Raw genomic sequence first — 22885 nt, 5'->3', positions numbered from 1 at the left:
GGGCCTCGGGCCTCTTCTAGTCTCTGCCTTCATGGAAAAGGGTCTTCATCTTGTGGCAATTTACTCGATACTGTCTTTGCTAGCGATGCGTCAGCCAGTTGGAGAAGAGTGGAACATGGCCTGAAACTTCTAAAGAAATGAGTCATCTGGCGAATTGAAGATGAAATAAAGTTATATAGAGAGACAACTGGCTTTGCAGAGATGGGGCACATCAGTGGAGAAAATACAGAACCAAGAATAAGAGAAGTCAGAGTTCTATTTGGAAATGGTACTAATGGATGAAATGAAGAGCTCATCCAATCGATGTTCCTACCACATGATGCTGAAGAGATCACGAATACAAAGGTTCCAACAAATAAAATCGAAGACACCATTGCCTGGCACTAAAAAAATGGGAAATTACTATCAAGAATGCTTACAAACTGGCTGAAAATTTTAAGAAAGAGCCAACTACAAATAGAAATGCTCCAAATGGTGAAAGGAAGATGTAGAGAAGTATATGGACTGCTCTAGTGCTGAACTAAGTATGTGTCTTCAGTTGGCGTCCAGCCTGTGACAACCTCCCGACACACAAAAAATAATAAGTGGAGAAGAACCCTAGAGCTTCAGAGCACTTGCAGCATCTGACATTTGTGGAGTGGAAACCGAAGACAGTCACCATGCCGCTGCTCAATGCACCAAGGCTAGAGCTCTACGATCTAGAATGAGAGAATTCTAGGACCTACCGAAGGAGGAGTTGTTCTCTAAATCTGGTGAGGACTTGCTGCTGATCCTCCTGGAGAAAACGAAAAAGGAGATGTAGCAGGGGATTTTGCTAACTCTATGGAGATCCAGGCATCTTAGAAATGGCATTGTTCATGCTAAAGGAAAAGCCACCATTGACCAATCGGTGAAATTTCTTATCTCATATGCAGGCACTTTAAATTCTAACTTCCTTATTAATGTTGAAGCTGATGGAGACGCATTACTAGCTGACATAACAAATTACAAAGGGAAGAAACCGGTGATAAATATAGAACCAGCCAGTAGGGAACAAGATGGCGGACATATCAAGTTTACTTATCAAAGTGGTTGGGAACCACCACTGCCTTGGTGGTTAAAAACTAATGTTGATGCCTCTTTTGTTAATGAAACAGGTATGGCTGCAGTGGGGGCGGTAATTCGAGATCACCGCGGAGAAACAATTGTGGCTGCAGGTAAAGTACTTAAAAACTGTGCGGAGGAGGCTGAAGCTATTGCTTTTTAAAAAAGAATATGTATATATAATAAAATATTGAAAATCTCACAGTAATCTCTGCATATAGCATATCAATGGAAAAAAATTCATGCTATGATAAATTTGCTACTTCATTCTAGTATAAATTTGCTACTTCATTCTAGTATGCTTTGAGAAATAAATATGGTTTCCACAATGTGATGTATCCAAGCCTCCTTGGATCTTTCAACATAGCATATACAGGTATGCAGTAATGCAGATGTTCTTAAAAGATTTCAAACATAGGAGACATGAGAGTACTATAACTAAACAGGAGTAAATATGAACATTAAGTAAATAGCACTAGTGGCATGTCCAGACCAGAGAATCAACTTGAATACACTTCGGTCCAAACAAGAGCAATTTTTTGGCAATCTCATCACTGAATACACTAGGTAACCTAACCAATACCTGAGAATGCAGCCAAGCGATGGTACACTCCTCGCTGATGGCGCTGGCCTGGTTTGCCTGGCAATTGATACCTGCACACACATATAAACGCGGGCATCCAAAGACCACGGGTCAGATTAACCACAAAACCCGAGAACCATCTATACCAAATACAATCCAACTAAAACAATTTAAATCATTGTTCACATTCATTTCAAAATCACAGCAGTAACAATGCACCATTTACCAACAAACTGTAATTTCTGAATTCACAAGCAAGTACAAAATTTTCAGTTAACTTATGGCAGCTTAGCAAAACTGAAGCCGGTGAATCATGTGATTGTAAACCCATTGCAGTACCTTCTGGCTTCTCTTGTGGTAACTTCCCTCGTGGTTTTATTTGAAATTATTTTCCTCTTCTTTGTCTTCTCATGACCAAGCTTGTGATTGTGAATCATTTGCATGTAAAATCACACTACCCTGAAGGCGAACAACATATGTCAGTTTCCTCAGGATTGATTAGATTAGATGTATCCATTATGTTTAGCTATGCAAAATATTATTATTATGATCAAAATTAATGTATAAATGTTTAAACTTCTGTACTGGAAGCCCTAAGAGGCCAGTAATTTTCTATTACATGCTTCCACGAGTAAATCAATCAATCCAGGATGTAGTGAAGTAATAACGCGATTTACGAATGTTAGAACTTGAACTGGGAGGGTTCTAGTACCTTTCTTGTTTAGTTTGAAGAGATGTATAACAGTTGTTACCAAGCAATAGCTACTATCTTGAACAGTAGTAAAACATTAGCGTCTGCGGGGGGGAAATTGCTGCAATAAATATGCATTCATAACAGTGACTAGTGCTTACAATTAAAAAAAAAACTGTCTCAACTGGGGGTTAAACATAGAGTGCCATTGGACTAAACTAAGGAGTGTCCAACTGAAAGAAAAAGAAAAAAAAAAGTAATTTCATCAATGCTGCAGCAATTCAGGTGAAGTAAAATGGTTGTCATGGGAGAAAACGAACCATGAGTCATGAAAAAAAAATCGAGAAAACGCAAAGCTTGCGTTTCATTGCATTGATAGAAAGAACAGTCTTACAAGCCTAAGACAAGGCCGAACACCCAACCACTCAAGACAAGATGACGTCCAACGGCTGCAAGACACATTACAACAAACGCCACCGAACTACCACCGGCCTAGACGCCATCCGACAAGTGCACAAGACACAACATCATTGTGGATTTTCCTCGCACTTCAGGGATGTCCTGGCCATGTCGGGGTGACCTCGAACCCCCACAGAGTTATCCAGATGGTTTGTACTATTCAGTGGGAGGAGGAGACCCCAACAGGCCCGAGAGACTTCCACCGACTGCAGAGACCCCGACCCCGCCAGCACTGTCCATGGCTTGCATTTTCAGTTAGCTTCCCCAAAAGGCTCTAGAGTCTAGACAAATATCACCATACCCGAAGCAAGTACAAAATTTTCAGTTAACTTATGGCAGCTTAGCAAAACCGAAGCTGGTGTATGAGTCATGAAAAATATCACAGTTATTGGACCATCTGTATGATGATAATCACAAGATCAATAGCTTCCCCAAGAGGCTCTAGAGTCTAGACAAAATATCACCATACACGGTGTGTTATGGTCGGTTTGACCTATACACGCAGGAAGCCCACTAGTGGCTAGTTATGGGCTTAGCCCAAGTAAATTAGGGGCTTAGCCCAAGTAAATTAGGGTTTAGAGGAGGCCGTCCTCCTATATAAACACTTGTATCCCTTCGATATTAATCGGACAATAATTCGGTATCATTACTTGTCTCGTCTCTCGAAGGGAGACGGGAGAACCCTAGCCCGCCGCACCAACCCTAGCCGCCGCCTCCTTCCTCCGCGACGGCGCCCAGCCGCCGGCGCCGAGCTCTCCAACCTCTCCGCCCTCACTTCCACCCTTACAACCTCCGCCCTAGACCCGGTAGAACCCTAGTCTCTACCACTTTGGTATCAGATTGCTTAGGTCTCATGGGCTCCAACGGCCCCCCCATCGACCCCATCACCGCCACGTCCGCCGCCGCCACCAACACCACCACCGCCACCGCCGCCGCCATGACCGGCGCCCACGCGCTGCAGGGAGCCGCCGCCGCCGGCAACGGAGACCAGGCCGCCGCCGCCCCCACGGGCCTCGACCTCCCGCCCGCTACTTTGGCGGACCTCGCCGGCGGTCTCCGCGCCATCCGTTTCGAGCTCGCGGAGATCAAGGCCGGCCAGCACCCGCCGGCCCCACCGGCCGCCGTTCCGCCGTCGGCCCCACCGGCCGCCTCCGCCGCCAGCAACGGGCGCCCCGCGTGGTGGCCGCCATCGCCTTCGCCAATTCCCACATGGATCGACGCGTCGCCCGTCTACACTCAGACTGCGGCACGGACGACGGTTCAGCAGCCCGCCCACACCCTTGGCGGTCCTGGCAGGTTTGCGGGCCCCTTCGCCGCGAGCACGTCCTTCAACCCGGGCCGCCAAGAGGGCGCCCCCGAGGTCCCGCCTCTGACACAGCAGCCGCCCCGCTTCACCAAGCTGGAGTTCGCCACCTACGACGGCGCCACCGATCCCCGAGCCGGCTGAACCGGTGTGAGCGGTTCTTTCGGGGGCAGCGGACGCTCGGCACCGACCGCACGTGGATCGCCTCCTATCACCTACGGGGCGCCGCGCGGACTTGGTACTACGCCCTCGAGCGGGACGAGGGCGGGATGCCGTCCCGGGAGCGCTTCCGCGACCCGTGCCTCCGGCGGTTTGGGCCGACCCTACGCGGAAGCCGCCTCGCCGAGCCGGGACGCCTCGCCTTCACCGCCACGGTCCGGGACTTCGCCGGCCGTTTTCGGGCGCTCGCGTGCCATGCCCCGGGCGTCTCGGCGCGGCAGCCGCGCCGATCTCTTCGTCGGCGGCCTCCCCGACTACATCCGCGTCGACGTCGAGATGCGCGAGCTCGCGGACCTGCGGACGGCCATGTACTACGCACGGGCCTACGAGCGGCGGGCCATCGCCATGCGGCAGGTCTACGCGCAACGTGGCGGCGCTCGTCCCGCGCTCCGACCCGCCACCGACGCCCGCCGCCCCGCCGCGCCCGCGGCCGGCCGCCGCGCCCGCGGGCCCTCTCGCGCCAACTCACCCCTTCAAGCGGCCGACGGCCGCGGAGCAGCTCGAGCGGCGCCGCCGGGGCCGTGCTTCAACTCGCGACGAGAGTACGCGCCGGGCCACACGTGCGCCCGCCTCTTCTACTCGGAGACCGTCGACGACGCCGACGTGGAGGCCCTCACCGCCGAGCTCGCGGCCGCCACCGTCACTGAGGCCGGTGTCACGACCTACGCGCCGGTCGACGCGTCCGCCTTCGTCGTCTCTCTTCATGCTATGGCGGGCATCAAGACGGCAAAGACGATGCTCGCTCCCGGTGACGATCAATGGGGAGCGTCTCACCGCGCCGGTGGACACGGGCTCGACGCACAACTTCCTATCCAACACCGCCATGCGCCGCCTCGCTCTCCCGGCCGGCGGGATCGGAGAAGTACAGCGTCACCGTCGCCAACGGGGACCGTCTTACGTGCCAGGGCGTAGCGCGACAGGTTCCCGTGCTCGTAGGCGACGAGCCATTCTCCATCGACTGCGTCGGCATCGACTTGGGCTGCTACGACTTCATCCTCGGCCTCGACTTCCTGAGCACCTTAGGCCCCATCCTTTGGGACCTCGACGTGTTGTCCCTCATCTTCCGGCGCGAGGGCGGCCGCCGTGTTCACTCGGACGGGCTTGGGCAGCACCGGCGCATCCCCGCAGCTCCACCCGATGGCCGCCGCGCTTGACGAGGCACACCCGCTCCTCGGCCGACTTGCCGCGGCGGCACGGCGACCTCTTCGACGAGCCGCAGGGCCTCCCCCTCGCGGCCCCGTGACCACCGCATACACACTGCTGCCGAACACGGCACCCGTCGGCCGTGCGGCCGTACCGGCACCCCCGGCCGCGAAGGACGAGCTCGAGCGCCGGGTGGCGGTCATGCTAGCACGGGGCATCATCCGGATTTCGACGTCGCCGTTCTGCGCCCCCGTGCTCCTTGTGCGCAAGGTCGACGGCACGTGGCGCTTCTGCATCGACTTTCGCGCCCTCAACACGCGTCACGTCCAAGGACAAGTTCCCCATCCCCGTCGTGGATGAGCTCTCGGACGAGCTGCATGGCGCGCGCTTCTTCGCCAAGCTCGACTTGCGCTCGGGCTATCATCGAGTGCGCATGCACCCGGACGACATCGCCAAGACGGCGTTTCGCACTCACCACGGCCACTACGAGTTTTTGGTGATGCCGTTCGGCCTCTCCAACGCGCCGGCGACCTTCCAGGCCCTGATGAACGACGTGCTCAGCCCCTACTTACGACGCTTTGTGCTTGTTTTCTTTGATGACATTTTGATCTACGAGCGCATCCTGGGCGGAGCACCCGGCAGACGTGGCCATCATCTTCAACGAGCTTCGAGCGCATCGTCTTCATCTCAAGCGCTCGAAGTGTTCGTTTGGCACGACCTCCGTCGCGTACTTGGGCCACGTCATCTCCGCCGACGGGTCGCGATGGACGCGGACAAGGTCGCCGCGACCGCCGCCCGGCCGACGCCCCGGTCGCCGCGCGCTCTTCGCGGATTTTTGGGCCTCGCGGGATACTACCGGCGGTACATCCAGGACTTCGGCCTCATCGCCGCGCCTCTCACGCGCACGCTTCGCCGCGACGCCTTCTCCCGGGACGAGGAGGCGGCCACGGCCTTCGCCGCCCTGCGGCCGGGCACTCACGACGGGCCCCGTTCTTCGGATGCCGGACTTCGACGAGCCGTTCGTGGTGGGCTCGCGACGCCTCCGGCATCGGCTCCGGCGTCGTCCTTCACCGTGGCGAGGGCCACTCGCTTTCTTCGGCCGCCCCTTCGCCGCGCGCCACCACAAGCTCCCCGCATATGAGCGCGAGCTGATCGGGCTGGTCCGGGCGGTGCGCCACCGGCGGGCGTATCTTTGGGGCCGGACGTTCCGTGTGCGCACGGACCATTACGGCACTGAAGTTCTTGCTCGGATCGGCGCCTCTCCACGGTGCCGCAGCATCGGTGGATCGGCAAGCTCTTCGGCTTCGACTTCACCATCGAGTACCGCCCGGCCGCCTCAACACGGTCGCGCGACGCCCGTCCCGCCGCAACATCGACGACACCGCGGACGCGCCCACGGTCGGTGCGGCCCTCCGCATCCACTCCGGGCCATCTTTCGCCTTCATCGACGAGGTTCGCCGCGCTATCGCCGAGGCCGCGGATGCGCAGCAGCTGCGCCGGCGCCCGGTCGACGGCGAGCTGGCCGCGCCATGGCGCTTGGACGAGGGACTACTCCTCCATGGGCGCCGCATCTTCGTGCCGGATCATGGCGACCTGCGCCACCGAGGCCTTGTCCTTGGCGCATTCCGCGAGTCACGAGGGCGTCCAAAAGACCTCGCACCGTCTCCGCGCTGATTTTTACATTCCAGGGGATGGCGTCTCGGTGCGAGACCGGGTGCGAGCGTGTGTCACATGCTAGCGGAACAAGACGGAGACGCTCCGTCCGGCGGGCTTATCGCAACCGCCGGACGTGCCGTCCCGTGTATGGGCGGACATCTCCATGGACTTCATCGAGGGGCTGCCGAAGGTTGGCGGCAAGTCCGTCATCCTCACGGTGGTCGACCGTTTCTCCAAGTACGCGCACTTCATCGCCCTCGGCCATCCCTATACGGCGGCGTCCGTGGCGCGCGCCTTCTTCGACGGCATCGTTCGCCTCCACGGGTTTCCGTCCTCCATCGTCAGTGATCGTGATCCGGTGTTCACGGGTCACGTCTGGAGGGACCTCTTTGGGTTGGCGGGCGTGAAGCTCCGCATGAGCACGGCGTTTCATCCTCGGACGGACGGCCGGTCCGAGGTCGTCAACAAGATCATCGCCATGTACCGCGCCGCATCACCGGGGATCGTCCACGAGCTTGGGTGGATCGGCTAGCGTGGGCCGAGTACGCTACAACACGTCCTACCACTCCGCGCTGCACACTACTCCCTTTGAGGTGGTCTACGGGAGGCCACCACCGGCGATGCTTCCCATGCGTCCGGCACGGCCCGTACCGAGACGGCGGATGACCCGCTGCGTACCCGCGACGAGATATCGGCCGAGGCGCGCCGCCGACTTCTTCGAGCTCGGCGAGCTGGCGAGGAGGTACTATGATGCACATCATCGCGAGGCGGAGTTTGCGGTGGACGACTGGGTCTGGCTCCGCCTTCTTCACCGGACGACCCAGTCCTTGGACCCGCGCTCCCGGCGCAAGTTGGGCCCTCGTTCCGCCGGTCCTTTCCGTGTGCTGGAGCGCATCGGCAAGCTCGCCTACCGCCTTGAGTTGCCTACGGGCTCGCGCCTCCACGACGTCTTCAACGTCGGTCTCCTGAAGGCCTACCGGGCGACCCTCCTTCGCACCACCAGCTCTTCCACCTACTTCGGATGGGCGTCTCGAGCCTGCCCCGGCGAGTGTGGCTCGCGTGTTGAAGGCCCGGCAGCGCCGTGGTGTTTGGCACGTCTTGGTGCATTGGACAGAGCCTGCCAGAGGACGAGGCGACTTGGGAGAAGCTTGAAGATCTCCGCCAGCAGTTTCCAGAAGTTCAGCTCGAGGACGAGCTGTTTGAGAAGGCGGGGAGAGATGTTATGGTCGGTTTGACCTATACACGCAGGAAGCCCACTAGTGGCTAGTTATGGGCTTAGCCCAAGTAAATTAGGGGCTTAGCCCAAGTAAATTAGGGTTTAGAGGAGGCCGTCCTCCTATATAAACACTTGTATCCCTTCGAGATTAATCGGACAATAATTCGGTATCATTCCTGTCTCGTCTCCCCGAAGGGAGACGGGAGAACCCTAGCCCACCGCACCAACCCTAGCCGCCGCCTCCTTCCTCCGCGACGGCGCCCAGCCGCTGGCGCCGAGCTCTCCAACCTCTCCGCCCTCACTTCCACCCTTACAACCTCCGCCCTAGACCCGGTAGAACCCTAGTCTCTACCACAGTGTCAGCCTAAAGATCTAACTACAAACTTGCATTTATGCATTGCATAAAGTAGTGTATGTTGCCCATGTAAGCTATTGTACCAACAGATTGCTTCCCACAGGCCAGCTGAGATTCAGTCTTCATTAAAAATCTCGGTTGAAAAAATTCGTCAATGTATGCATGACGAATGACATCCTACCACAAACAGAGAAAAAAAAAAGTATTCACAACGATGGCCCATCAGCCAAAAATGATTTGCAACAGAATTGATATGGTCATACAAAAATCAAAGCTGATGTTTCAAAATGATGAAGGAATAGCCATTTGACAGTTTATGATCGGTCATTCAGTAAGCAACTAAGGTTTCAGGTTCAGTGCAGCTGACTAAAATGCAAGGGCTTGTTTGATTAGTGAATCTCACTGGCGGTGACGAAAATGCTTGTAAAAAATTAATCAAACAGTAACCGCACGTCCTGATCCTGTTTTCAAGGCCAATAATAGCGATCATGACGCAAGGCACGCGACAGACGACTTATCTCGAACATGTCGTAGGCGCGCTCGTTGAGTTTGTCGATGTACATCAGCGCAAACCAGCGGCTGAAGGACGCCCGGAGCTGCAGTTAGAGCAGACACCGGAGCATGGGGAGCGGCCGGTGGCGGCCATGCCGCTGGTGTCGTACGCGGTGTGAAGATCCCCCTCGGCAGCCGCCCCCGCCTCGAAGAGGTACCCGGAGCACCTGGTGAAGGCGTCCTGTTTGGAGGTACCACCGCCGTAGGCTGACACCGACGGACGAGTTGGCGCCGGTCGCCGCCGAGGTAGGGGCAGTTGTCCAAGGGTCTTGGACTTGACCCGCGTGGCGGGAGCGCAGGGGGCGGTGACAGGCGGCGACGTAGGTGGGGAGGAGGCTAGCGCGCGGCGGCGGGATGCGAGGCGAGGAGCGGGGAGAGCAAGCACGAGACAGAGCGAGCGAGGAGCGAGGGGGCGCGGGCAGTTCTTTGCCCCGGCTAATCTCTTGCCGCCGCCGCCGCCGCCGCTAACCAGGTAGCAGACGAGCACCCACCGATCCACGCGGTGGCCGCGACAATCTTTTTAGCCACGGCCTCCTTCACATTGTCATTTCGTGGCAGCGGGTTTCCCGATGGCTGCCGCGAAAGAAGCCATTGGTAAAAAGATTGTCGCGGCCCCGCTGCCAAGAAGAAATGAGAAGCCGAAGATACTGTTTGTGTGTGTGTCTATGGGCGTATGATGCTTGTAAACAACCCTGGTCCTTTTAAGCGCAGATGGTTTGGCTTGTGTTGAGGTTGCTACATTCGTGACGGAAGTTATCTGTGCAACTGCAACCGCACAAAAGTTAGGAAAAGCAGCATTCGCTTTGTTCATGGCCGACAATCATGTCTATCTAGGACGATAGAAAAATTCGAGAGGAATAATTCGAGAGGAACAACGCAGAAACCAGTGAACAAGAGGAACATATGCTGGTCCTTGATGCCTCATCCTCATGTGATCTAACATTGACAAAGAATATAAAAGGGGGCACCACATAAAATAGGTTCGCATCAAAGTTTTATCTTTTAGGTTTGCACAAGGCAAGAAAAAACTTTGGTGCTGTTATTCACAAGTAGCAAAATAACTCCTGCAAAGACAACAACACAACTGGGAACACAGGAAACATCGATTGTCATGTGTCGTAACACTACTGGGCATCACCAATTAATCATATTGCTCCCTCAAAAACAGATGATGATCATATAGTCTCTTAAAACTAGGGTCCGCTTGCATCTATGCTCCACCCTTGTGTTCCTAAAGCAACTAGGTCGATCTGGAGCGCAAAAATGGAGCGCTGACTTCTCAATATGACCATCCATGCTACTTCCCTGTTCAAGATGATGTCCCCTCGCCTGGTTCTCGAATTTGAATGGAAGTTCTCGACAGGCTTGCTTCCAGTTCATTTAATTCATCAAGGTCTAGGTCATCATCGTCATCCATATCTTCGTCATCTAGCTCCTCATCGCCCTCCTTGCCATTAGAGGTTGATGAGCTTGGACCCTCATCCTGACTTTTCTTGCCCTGCAGAAGGAGGTTCAGAACATAAATCATCAATATAAACATTTTGTGCCAACCAGCCTGCACTTGATTCTCCTATGTCAAACTCCATGCTAGTATACAAGCTGAATCAGGCACTGGCCATTCACCGTATTGAGAAATAAAATCTCTCTAAACTAGCAATACTTTAGGAATAAAATAACACATAGTTCATCTTTCTTGCCAATATTGGCCATCTACAGGCAAGTAAAACCTTCACCAAAAGTTTGGCAAAGCAAGCTTAGGTCAGTACGCAAATTATGTTTTAGGCATTTCAAATTCCTAGCCAACAAAAGGTTAGATCACACACAGGCACGAGAAAAGGTGGTGCTTCCTATTTTCTTCGTTTAGTCTCTTTGAAAACATGAAGTGTATGGCCTTTTGAACTATTTTTCAGGGAGGGGAGGGGGCTGCTAGCAGGTCAGCCAAGCAACTGCTGAAGAGAGCATATGTACACGAGGGATGGAAACAGAATCTACTTTGACTGTGATATGATTGCTAGGCTAGAGGAGTCCTAGTAGATTAGGGAAGGCCTAAGCCAGAGTCAAGTTCTGTAAAAGATACCCGTGTAATAAATTTTGGCAATCATCATAATAGATGGAATTCTCCTCCTACTTCTAGGGAACTATTCTTGTAGCTTTTTGGGCATTCCATACAAATCTAAGTGGGTGTGGCTATCCCTATTCTAAATCATACTCCCTCTGTTCATAAAAGGATGTCTCAACTTTGTCTAAATTTGCATGTATCTACACGCTAAAACACGTCTGCTACATGCATACTTTTATGGACAGAGGTAGTAGTTTTCTTGTTTTAGGGGTCAAGCACCTTTTTGCTCTCACAATCTGAACTTGCTAGAATATGACAGTATCAGTACTCTGATACTGACACTAGTGAATAAAGAGTTAAATTAGTGGAGGGAAAGTTTTACCTGTTCTTGACTAGCTTGCGGCTCTTCACGTCTTTCATAAACTTCATATGCTTCAGCATCATCAATAAACACACTTGCATCGGCCATGAACAACTCGCGACCACTGGATACAAGAACAAGCAAGTCACATTTAAGTACCACCAGAGCTCATACCATGTAACTATAAGAAAATAAGGTTACCTCATACGATCATTCTTAGCCCTATCTGCCCTCAAGGCAGCCAGTCCAGCCTCTTTTTCTTCTGCCTTTCTCCTCTTCCATTCCATAAACAATTCTGTAGTCATAGGGGTCGTGGTTTGAACCTTTTTGCGCTGTTAGATGAACAAGCAAGAGAGGATGTCATGCAATGCCAACAAATATTTATGTAGACAGTAGAAAAAGAATAATGTGTTTCACTGTTTCCGAGATGAAGGATTTCTACTGATCTTCCATTTACCTGATCTTCGATCTCATCTTCAATTGCGACCTTCTGACTCTCTTCCTCTAGTAAGGCCTTCATCTGGGACTTAAGTACATAACCAGGAGGAAGGGCGTGCCTGTAGCGGCACTCTTTGCCACCATTTGGGCATACCCAAAACCACCCGTACTGTTTCTTCTCCACAGCATCAAGAAAGTGCTTGCAAACCTACAGTACAAAATAGTTATCAAAACTGAAATCCTATTTAAAACAATAGTCTGGCAGGTTAGAAAACAAAGATAGTTTTCCTAATTTCACCTGGTATTACATGCCGATTAGTGGATCGGAATTGGACAAATAGGAAAGCAAGTGGTGTTTTGTTTTGCAGTTAGCACTTAGCACAGTATTTTCGTTTTAACTCAGGATGGTGATATGAGGCTACGAGTTATCTTTTAAATATATAGTAAGACATTACAAGTTAACAACCAAGTTAAGCAAATTGAACAGGAAACATAGAGAGAAGACACTGATATGTCATCATTCAACAGGGTTACAAGGGCAATCACAATGAAAAATGGCAAATTAGCAGTGACCATGAATTGTTATTCCATGAGTAAATCCATTATCCACGACTAACGGAACCTGTTAATGAATTTTGTAACTAGTGTGCATAATTACTACAGGGTAATGTTTTGCCCTCTACAGATTCTGACAGTGTATAGCTAATGTAACATGCATAACTCCACTCAGAACCCTTGATAATAAAAAAATTCTTAACAGCATTGTGACCTAGAGAAGTTCCGACATGCTGATAAATTAGACAATATCAATCCAATCAGTTGCAACAAAGGATATACCAGTTGCACCTAAGCACTACAGAGAACTACTTGATGTGCTTGCCTAAAAGAAATTGCATCTGCATTCAGCTTACAAAAACTGGAAACCACATAAGGCAGAACATGGCATATTCAAATCACATGAAAACACGAGATTAAATATGTGTAAAAAAACATTACTGCTTTTCCATTTCAAATCCATACATTCTTCCTCAAAAAATATAAGAGCGTCATGATGAGACTCGGTTAACCATTTATGTTCCGGACTCGAACCCATTTAACCATTTTTATGAATGAGCAAAATGGGTTAACCATTATGTTATTTGGGTTAGGAATGGATAACCATTGGTTATTAAGGTTTGAACCATCTTTAGCCTCATGCAACGACGACAAAGACTTGGAAATCTCAGCAAGACTCTGCTAAAGGAAACTAACAATTCACAAGTATAGAAAATAGATATTTTGTTCTTGACAGGAAAAACCCTGACTAGAATTTACTGGCCAATGCCATCATACTCAGTAGCTGTAAAATCTGAAGTTCTAAACCTGTTTGCTCCGAACTAAGTGAAATCCAGAGAGCTAGCGACAATCCATGGGGACATAGCAATATAATTATGTCAACTGAACCGTATAATTCAATTCAATACTTGAATTAGCTCAATTTACAATGTGCATTATACATCATAAAACAACAAGATGGAACAGATTAAACTCTAAAAAGCAGGAACAACATCACGGACTAGCAGAATCTTCCTCTACACGCACAGTACGCACCCTAAATCGTACTGTACAAATGAAATAAGACGGAATTAATGTATGCATCCATAAATCTTAGTACTAGCTAATGGAGAACCTTTAGCTCGAGTGGTGTTGTCGGTGTCAGGAAGGACGGCCGGAGAAGTGCCTACTACTTGACAGAACTTTTCCTGTAGGAAGGCATCGAGGTCAAAGGAGCACCGATGGAGGAGCACCGGGGCGACAGAAGGAGGTAAGCCGATGGGCCGATGGAGGAGCACCGGGACGCCGGCATGAAGTAAGCCAGCACCACCACCTGCCAGTGAAGTCGCCGCTGGGTAGGCTGCCGGTGAGCCGTCCCAAAGGAAGGAGATGGTGTACGGAAATGTGGGAGATGGACTACGGGCAAGCGGGTGGCTCGTCAGCGTAGTGGAAGCAGGCAGGCGGCGCTCAAGGTACATGTGGTGGCAGCATGACCATTGGTAAAAGGGGATCAAACCTAAAGAACCTAAATCGTTTTACAGTTAACCATCTGGCCCATTGGGCTATATTTTAGGTGCGGCTAACCTAACCATTGGTCACACAGTAACCGTGTCCCATCGTTATAAGAGCGCAAGATATGAACTGAAGAGATAATACACACAGGAAAATGGAACTAGTATATTATCTCCTGACAGGAATATTAGCCTTTTCAAACAAGCATATTATTCTTAGGAAACAAAATGAAACTAGAAAGTGGCATGTCAAATAGTGAGAAATGCTTAAAAATGCGTGCATAAAAGTTTCAGAATAGTGCATACAATATCAGTAGGTTTGTTCTGCTGGTACTCTGCATTTTTGGACTGGATAACCTTCTCAAGGGTCTCCTGATCCCAGTCATCCATCGTATCCTCCTCTGTCCATGACAAAGAACATGTGAATTTCTACCGAGCAATTTGAGTAACTCCAAAACGTAGAAGGTGGCAACCGTGTATGTACCTCCATCGCGCTTGTCGCTGTATATATCAATCTTCTCGCCCTTCCTCTGGACATTCAGGTCATGTGAGAACTTGCACTTAAAACCCTTCACACATTGTCCAGCCTTGAAGAACTCACAGAGTATCGACTTGGGGTCGACACCTGCGCAATAAATAGCACGTAAAAAAAGACATCAGTATCTATCGTGAGAGCATAGATTACAATGCCTTATGAACAAACTACCAGTATTTAATAATTGCGACACCTAATGAAACTTTACAGTTCCATTTGCAGCTTGAAAGAGCTTATAGGGGTACAAACTGAAAAACTAAGCAAATCATATCTACATAAGCACAAATCAACACCAGACACCAGACACCAGTATTACAGTAACAACTTTCGTAGTACTATCATTTCGAGATATGAATATGAACTCACATAAATAAACAACATAACCAAAGCAAGGGATTCTTAATGCGCCTGCTGTACACTAGGATAGTGAAGAGGATTGGAGGTCATACCAACGGGGACCTTGGGCTGGCTGACGGCGACCTTGAACAGATCGTTGAGCTCCTTCTCGCGCGCCTTCTCCTCCTCCTTCTTCTTCTGCGCATCCGAATCCACATCAAGAAACAAAGAAAGTCAGTAGAGCGAACGAATCGGATGTGGGGGGGAATCGACAGCTTCGATCTGAGAGTTGTCCCGTGCCTTGGCGGCGGTCTTGGCTGCGTCGGGCTTGACCTGGCCGGACTGGCTGATTTGCTGGACGTACTTCTGGACGGCCTTGCTCTTGTTCTTGTTCTTGAGTCCGAACGTCTTGTCCTCCACGACCTTCTGCTTCTTGGCCAGGTCCGCCTTTGCCGGCGCCTTCTTCGGCGGCATCCTGCGCTGTTCCTTCTTCGAGCTGGGAGGGTCCGGTTGGGATTTGGGCGGCGGGAAGAGGGCGCCGCGCGGGGAGGGGAGCGGAGGGTTTCCTGGGTTTGGAGCTGGGAGGAGGAAGGAGGCGGAGGTGGAGGCGGAGGCGAGGAGGAAAGTTCTAGAGATGGGAGTGGTCTCGTGGAGATGTGGGAAACCGGTGTTGGACGCTGGGCCTCTGGACAGGGTTTCGACCGGTTGGGCTGGGCTGGGCTGGTAGATTGGGCCATCTGATACTTGAGCAACTGCACAGGGTAAGCAGCCAGGCCCAATTGTGTCTTGGGAACTAATTAGGCGATGCCTCCTGAGTCCTGTCTTGTTCTTATTTACAAAAAAAAGGCGATCTCTATTTTTTTCTAAGAGTTCACGTACCCCCTCTTCTCCTTTCAAAAACTTGGAGGCGACCCCGAGGTGATTTCGAGTTTAATTCCACCTATATGCTAGTTCGCTTGTCCGTTTCGACTTCGACATCCCTTGTGAACTTGGGTGTGCGAGACGGGCGATGTTTTTTTTGTCAGTGGGTAGGTTAGTTCTCCATCTCTTGTGTAGGTTACGGCTAGGTTTACCCGTTGTAGGTCCTTGTAGTGGAGTCAACACCCATCCTTGGAATAAAGTTTCCCTCTCCTTTGACTATGCATATATAGGGGATCTGTCCAGGCGGGTGTGGGAATTCGAAGTACATGGTTTCGGCTATGTCGAGAGGTGACAGTGTCTGGTCCAGCATTCAGATTCATGGGGGGATGGTGGCAACACTTTTGGAACAAATCTTGGTCGGTTCCATGGAAGGGACGACGGCACGATGTTTTTATCTAGATGGTTACTAAGAACAATGAACATGGTTTTGACCTACGGTGGAAGGATTGGCCGCTCTTGGCTTGGCAGCGTGGTTTCAGCCCCAAAATCATAGTGGCAAAGGTTCAGCGAATGCTACAAGGGCAATACTTCTACCACGAGCTATTTCTTCCATCAACGTCTTTGGCAGCCAGAGAGAAGCAAGTTTGAAGCATATGTGTTGGGCACAAAGAACATGAAGGGCTTGGTTGCAATCCATTACTATTTTTTACCGTCTTGTTCATAGTTTGGTGAAGCTTATTGCTTCCACGATTTTGTATGCCTGGAGAACGTTTTAAAAGAAAATAAATTGGCAATTATTGGCTAGAGAGTGGTTAATGATGTCTTAGCTAAAACATTTGCGTGTTTTGTGAATCAAAGGGGAAAAGGACTTGCAATATTTTATATGCAACCAAATCTTTTGGCAACAAGCAAGCAAAACCAGTATATCATAGGCTGTGAAAAATATCCTATGGCAAATGCACCAACTAAACATACTTTTCATCCTTATACTTGAACTATGTCTAACCACACGAAACAAAATCACATATGTGCCAAGTACATAGGTTATGCGAAATTGCAACTTCTAACAAATTTAACATTTTACATCATTTATCCCAAACTCCAATGTATCATTTAACCTAGATCTTGGTATGCTTTTTTCATCGAGTTTCTAATACATGAAAGCTTAAAGTTTGCATGATAATCAAAAAATATACATACCTATGTGTCGTTGCCTAATCGACGGTACCTCGGAGGAGGGATCCTCACGAGGGGGAGAAGAAGTAGGGGCCATAGGGCGGAGAGTCCTCGGGACAGTGGTACGCGATTTACCCAGATTCGGAACACCTGCTCGAGGACAGGGCCTACTGCTGCTTGTCTGGAATTATATAGGCGCTTTCGTGTTGTTACAATGAGTTGTGGTTGTGCCTCTAGGGCTCCCAGGATCCGGCTTATAAAGGCGCACAGATCTAGGGTTTACACAGAGAGTCCTAGCCGGAATACAAGTTACCTAACTACGGTACATTATCTTGTCGTGTACATCAAGGATCCGCCTTCTTCCACATATCGTACCGGATCCGGCTACCCCTAACGGGCCAGGCCGGATCCGACTCCCAACGTAGGTTCGGTGGATCCGGCTCCTTGTTCCTGGGCTGGACTTCATCCATCTTGATCTACAGCAACTGGACCGCTCGATGGGCCTCATGCCACCATCACCGTCTATGGGCCACCCGGGCTTGCCGGATCTAGGCACTGTCGATGGTGCACCCATGAAGTATACCCACAACACTATTGAAAGAACATGTCCATTACCCCATGTGTGGTTTTGGTAATTGATGACAATCCCTATGGACTAACGGTTGCATTGAGAATCAATCTTAGGTCAAGTCCATAGCTATGTGTTGGACTCAAGGTTGTAAGATGGAGAAGACGGAGTACATGATGAAGATGGTGTCGAAGAGAGACGAAGACGATGTTGAAGATGAAGAGAGAAGATGGCGTTGAAGATGGATGGAGACGGTGGGGTGCGTACAAGTTGAAGGAAGACGGTGGCATGTACAATCATGAAGAGTATGACGACGGAGCTTGCCGACTCGAGAAGAACGCGCAAGAACAAGGTTTGTGCTCGATAGAATAGTGAGTCGCATCATCGGAGAGAGCTCAAACCTTGCATGCATTGCATCGTGTTTCTTGGTTCTTCTTGGTTCTTATGCATGAAACGGATTTCGGTTGCATCGCATGTTGCATGTGCGAGGGTGATGATTTTCCCGATATACCGTATTGAGAGGTTACACCTCTATGACCATGAGAAAATCATCACTCACTCCTTTGCATGATTTCACCTTGTAAAGATGTAGCTCTTGTCGCCCTCTTTCCGACAAAATTGGTTTCATGTCATTCCGAGTTTCCTAGCCCGAGTTATTGCATTTTCCGTTTCGCAGAAAAAGAAAAAGAAAAAAAAGGGGGGCGGTAGTACCGCTTGGGCTTCCGACCCAGTACCGGACTGCCCTTCCAGGCTTACTGGACCCGAAGCGGTACCGGGCCGGTACCAGGCCGGTAGTACCGTAACTATTATGGTACCAGGCCGGTACCGGGCCCGGTACTACCGGCCCACTGATACGTCTCCGACGTATTGATAATTTCTTATGTTTCATGCCACATTATTGATGATATCTACATGTTTTATGCATACTTTATGTCATTATTATGCGTTTTCCGGAACTAACCTATTCACGAGATGCCGAAGGGCCGATTCTGTTTTCTGCTGTTTTTGGTTTAGAAATCCTAGTAAGGAAATATTCTCGGAATCGGACGAAATCAACGCCCAGCATCTTAGGATTGCACGAAGCTTCCAGAACACCCGAGAGTCGCCAGAGGGGGGCCACAGGCCCACCAGATGACACCCTGGCGCGGCCAAGGGGGGCCCGCGCCCCCCTGTTGTGTCGTCGCCTCGTTGACCTTCTGACGCCGCCTCTTCGCCTATATAAAGGTCCCTGACCTAAAACCTCGAGACGGAAAAACCACGGTACGAGAAACCTTCCAGAGCCGCCGCCATCACGAAGCCAAGATCTGGGGGACAGGAGTCTCTGTTCCGGCACGCCGCCGGGACGGGGAAGTGCCCCCAGAAGGCTCCTCCATCGACACCACCGCCATCTCCATCAACGCTGCTGTCTCCCATGAGGAGGAGTAGTTCTCCATCGAGGCTCGGGGCTGTACCGGTAGCTATGTGGTTAATCTCTCTCCTATGTGCTTCAATACAATAATCTCATGAGCTGCCTTACATGATTGAGATTCATATGATGATGCTTGTAATCTAGATGTCATTGTGCTAGTCAAGTGGATTTTACTTATGTGATCTCCGGAGACTCCTTGTCCCACGTGTGTAAAGGTGACAGTGTGTGCACCGTGTGGGTCTCTTAGGCTATATTTCACAGAATACGTATTCACTGTTATGAATGGCATAGTGAAGTGCTAATTTATATCTCTTTATGATTGCAATGTGTTTTGTATCACAATTTATCTGTGTGCTACTCTAGTGATGTTATTAAAGTAGTTTATTCCTCCCGTACGGTGTAATGGTGACGAGTGTGTGCATCGTGTAGTACTTGGCGTAGGCTATGATTATGATCTCTTGTAGATTATGAAGTTAACTATTGCTATGATAGTATTGATGTGATCTATTCCTCCTTTCGTAGTGTGAAGGTGACGAGTGTGCATGCTATGTTAGTACTTGGTTTGGTTATGTTGATCTGTTATGCACTCTAAGGTTATTTAAATATGAACATTGAATATTGTGGAGCTTGTTAACTCCGGCATTGAGGGTTCGTGTAATCCTACACGATTAGTGGTGTTCATCATCCAACAAAAGGGTGTAGAGTCTAGCATCTATCTATTTATTCTGTTATGTGATCAATGTTGAGAGTGTCCACTAGTGAAAGTATGATCCCTAGGCCTTGTTCCTAAATACTGCTATCGTTGTTTGTTTACTGTTTTACTGCATCTCTACTGTCCGCAATATTACCACCATCAACTGCACGCCAGCAAGCACTTTTCTGGCGCCGTTAATACTGCTCATATTCATTTATACCACTTGTATTTTACTATCTCTTCGCCGAACTAGTGCACCTATTAAGTGTGTTGGGGACACAAGAGACTTCTTGCTTTGTGGTTGCAGGGTTGCTTGAGAGGGATATCTTTGACCTCTTCCTCCCTGAGATCGATAAACCTTGGGTGATCCACTTAAGGGAAACTTGATGTTGTTCTACAAACCTCTGCTCTTGGAGGCCCAACACTGTCTACAAGAATAGAAGCACCCGTAGACATCAAGCACTTTTCCGGCGCTCGTTGCCGGGGAGGAAAGGTAAACGGCACACACACACGGACCCCGGCAACTAGCCACTTTTCACGGCGCCGTTGCCGTGGAGGAAAGGTAAAAGGCACTCATACTCCGGTCCCAGGTAAAGTACTTTTCTGTTGCCGTTGTGTGTGTGCTCGAAGCTATTTCCTTTAGATCCTGCAATTGCATCTTTTTGTTTCTTGTTTACACTAGTTAGGCATAATGGACAACAATGAGCTTCTTATTCTATTTCTAAGACATGGATGGTTTGATGCGAAAATTAAAAAACCTATGGAACATATTAGTATGAACGCTTTGAACACCATTGTTGCTAATGATATGGAAAATTCTAAGATTGGGGAAGCTGGTTTTGATGAGTATGATCTTTTTAGTCCACCAAGCATCGAGGAGGAAATTTACTTTGATGATACTTTACCTCCTATTTATGATGATTATAATAATAGTAGTCTTTTAGTACCGCCTGTTATGGAGGATAAATTTGATTATGATTACAATATGCCTCCTATATTTGATGATGAGAATAATAATGATAGCTACTTTGTTGAATTTGCTCCTACTACAATTAATAAGAATAACTATGCTTATGTTGGGAGTAGTAATAATTTCATGCATGAGACTCATGATAATAATGCTTTATGTGATAGTTATATTGTTGAGTTTTCTCATGATGCTACTGGATATTATTATGAGAGAGGAAAATATGGTTGTAGAAATTTTCATGTTACTAAAACACCTCTCTATATGCTGGAAATTTTTGAAGTTACACTTGTTTTATCTTTCTATGCTTGTTGCATCATGCTTCATGAATTTGTTTATTTACAAGATTTCTTTTCATAGGAAGCATGTTAGGCTTAAATGTGTTTTGAATTTGCCTCTTGATGCTCTCTTTTGCTTCAAATACTATTCCTTGCGAGTGCATTATTAAAACTGCTGAGCCCATCTTAATGGCTATATATAAAGAAAGAACTTCTTAGGAGATAACCCATGTGTTTATTTTGCTACAGTACCTCTATTTTATATTTGTGTCTTGGAAGTTGTTACTACTGTAGCAACCTCTCCTTATCTTTATTTTATTGCATTGTTGTGCCAAGTAAAGTCTTTGATAGTAAGGTTCATACTAGATTTGGATTACTTGCGCAGAAACGATTTCTTTGCTCGTCACGAATCCGGGCCTAATTCTCTCGTAGGTAACTCAGAAAATTATGCCAATTTACGTGAGTGATTCTCAGATATGTACGCAACTTTCATTAAATTTGAGAATTTTCATTTGAGCAAGTCTGGTGCCTCAATAAAATTCGTCTTTACGGACTGTTCTATTTTGACAGATTCTGCCTTTTATTTCGCATTGCTTCTTTTGCTATGTTTGATGGATTTCTTTGTTCCATTAATGTCCAGTAGCTTTGTGCAATGTCCAGAAGTGTTAAGAATGATTATGTAACCTCTGAACATGTGAATTTTTATTATGCACTAACCCTCTAATGAGTTGTTTCGAGTTTGGTGTGGAGGAAGTTTTCAAGGATCAAGAGAGGAGGATGATACAATATGATCAAGGAGAGTGAAAGCTCTAAGCTTGGGGATGCCCCGGTGGTTCACCCCTGCATATTTTAAGAAGACTCAAGCGTCTAAGCTTGGGGATGCCCAAGGCATCCCCTTCTTCATCGACAAATTATTAGGTTCCTTCTCTTGAAACTATATTTTTATTCGGTCACATCTTATGTACTTTACTTGGAGCGTCTGTGTGCTTTTATTTTTCTTTTGTTATTTTCATTCTCTGAATAAATACATGCTTGTGTGGGAGAGAGACACGCTCCGCTGGTTCGTATGAACACATGTGTTCTTAGCTTTTAATGTTCATGGCGAAGGTTGAAACTGCTTCGTTCATTGTTATATGGTTGGAAACGGAAAATGCTACATGTAGTAATTGGTAAAATGTCTTGTATAATGTGATACTTGGCAATTGTTGTGCTCATGTTTAAGCTCTTTCATCATATACTTTGCACCTATTAATGAAGAAATACATAGAGCTTGCTAAAATTTGGTTTGCATAATTGGTCTCTCTAAGGTCTAGATAATTTCTAGTATTGAGTTTGAACAACAAGGAAGACGGTGTACAGTCTTATAATGTTTACAATATGTCTTTTATGTGAGTTTTGCTGCACCGGTTCATCCTTGTGTTTGTTTCAAATAACCTTGCTAGCCTAAGCCTTGTATCGAGAGGGAATACTTCTCATGCATCCAAAATCCTTGAGCCAACCACTATGCCATTTGTGTCCACCATACCTACCTACTACATGGTATTTCTCCGCCATTCCAAAGTAAATTACTTCATGTGCTACCTTTAAACAATTCAAAACTTCATTACTTCTTATTTGTGTCAATGTTTTATAGCTCATGAGGAAGTATGTGGTGTTTTATCTTTTAATCTTGTTGGGCAGCTTTCACCAATGGACTAGTGGTTTCATCCGCTTATCCAATAATTTTGCAAAAAGAGCTGGCGCGGGGTTCCCGACCTCCAATTAATCAACCTTCATTAATAATTCTCTTCACATGTTTTGCTCGATTCATCGAGCAAGCAACTTAATTTTGCAAATAGACACTCCTTCATGGTATGTGAATGTTGGAAGGCACCCGAGGATTCGGTTAGCCATGGCTTG

General features: G+C 48.8%; 1 protein-coding gene and 1 long non-coding RNA gene across 2 annotated transcripts; both read right to left on the bottom strand.

Moving 5' to 3' along the window:
* LOC124665536 lies at positions 1-2209 on the bottom strand. Its single transcript, XR_006990605.1, has 3 exons — positions 2006-2209; positions 1667-1737; positions 1-120 (listed from the first exon to the last, which is right to left on the bottom strand). It is a non-coding gene; the product is annotated as an uncharacterized LOC124665536 (long non-coding RNA).
* Positions 2210-10280: 8071 nt separating this feature from the next.
* On the bottom strand, positions 10281-15672 carry LOC124667388 (zinc finger CCCH domain-containing protein 11). Its single transcript, XM_047204679.1, has 8 exons — positions 15335-15672; positions 15148-15232; positions 14648-14788; positions 14470-14564; positions 12138-12326; positions 11882-12012; positions 11702-11804; positions 10281-10758 (listed from the first exon to the last, which is right to left on the bottom strand). Exons 1-8 carry the CDS (start codon positions 15506-15508, stop codon positions 10570-10572), a joined length of 1107 nt encoding a protein of 368 aa, XP_047060635.1. The 5' UTR covers positions 15509-15672; the 3' UTR covers positions 10281-10569.
* Between the last annotated feature and the right edge of the window lie 7213 nt (positions 15673-22885).

The sequence above is a fragment of the Lolium rigidum genome, chromosome 6 (assembly GCF_022539505.1).
Source record: "Lolium rigidum isolate FL_2022 chromosome 6, APGP_CSIRO_Lrig_0.1, whole genome shotgun sequence".
Lineage (NCBI taxonomy): Eukaryota > Viridiplantae > Streptophyta > Magnoliopsida > Poales > Poaceae > Lolium > Lolium rigidum.
Note: the sequence above shows the minus strand (reverse complement) of the source record. Positions and strands in the feature narration are given on the sequence as shown.

Bases quoted from the DNA above. Each gene is read 5' to 3' on its own strand.
- LOC124667388 (XM_047204679.1), bottom strand. From the start codon at position 15,508: ATGCCGCCGAAGAAGGCGCCGGCAAAGGCGGACCTGGCCAAGAAGCAG. The intron at 14,565-14,647 runs GTACATACACGG...TGTCATGGACAG, and splicing joins CAGCGACAAGCGCGATGGAG to AGGAGGATACGATGGATGAC. The intron at 12,327-14,469 runs GTATGCACTATT...TTTGTACTGTAG, and splicing joins AGAACAAACCTACTGATATT to GTTTGCAAGCACTTTCTTGA.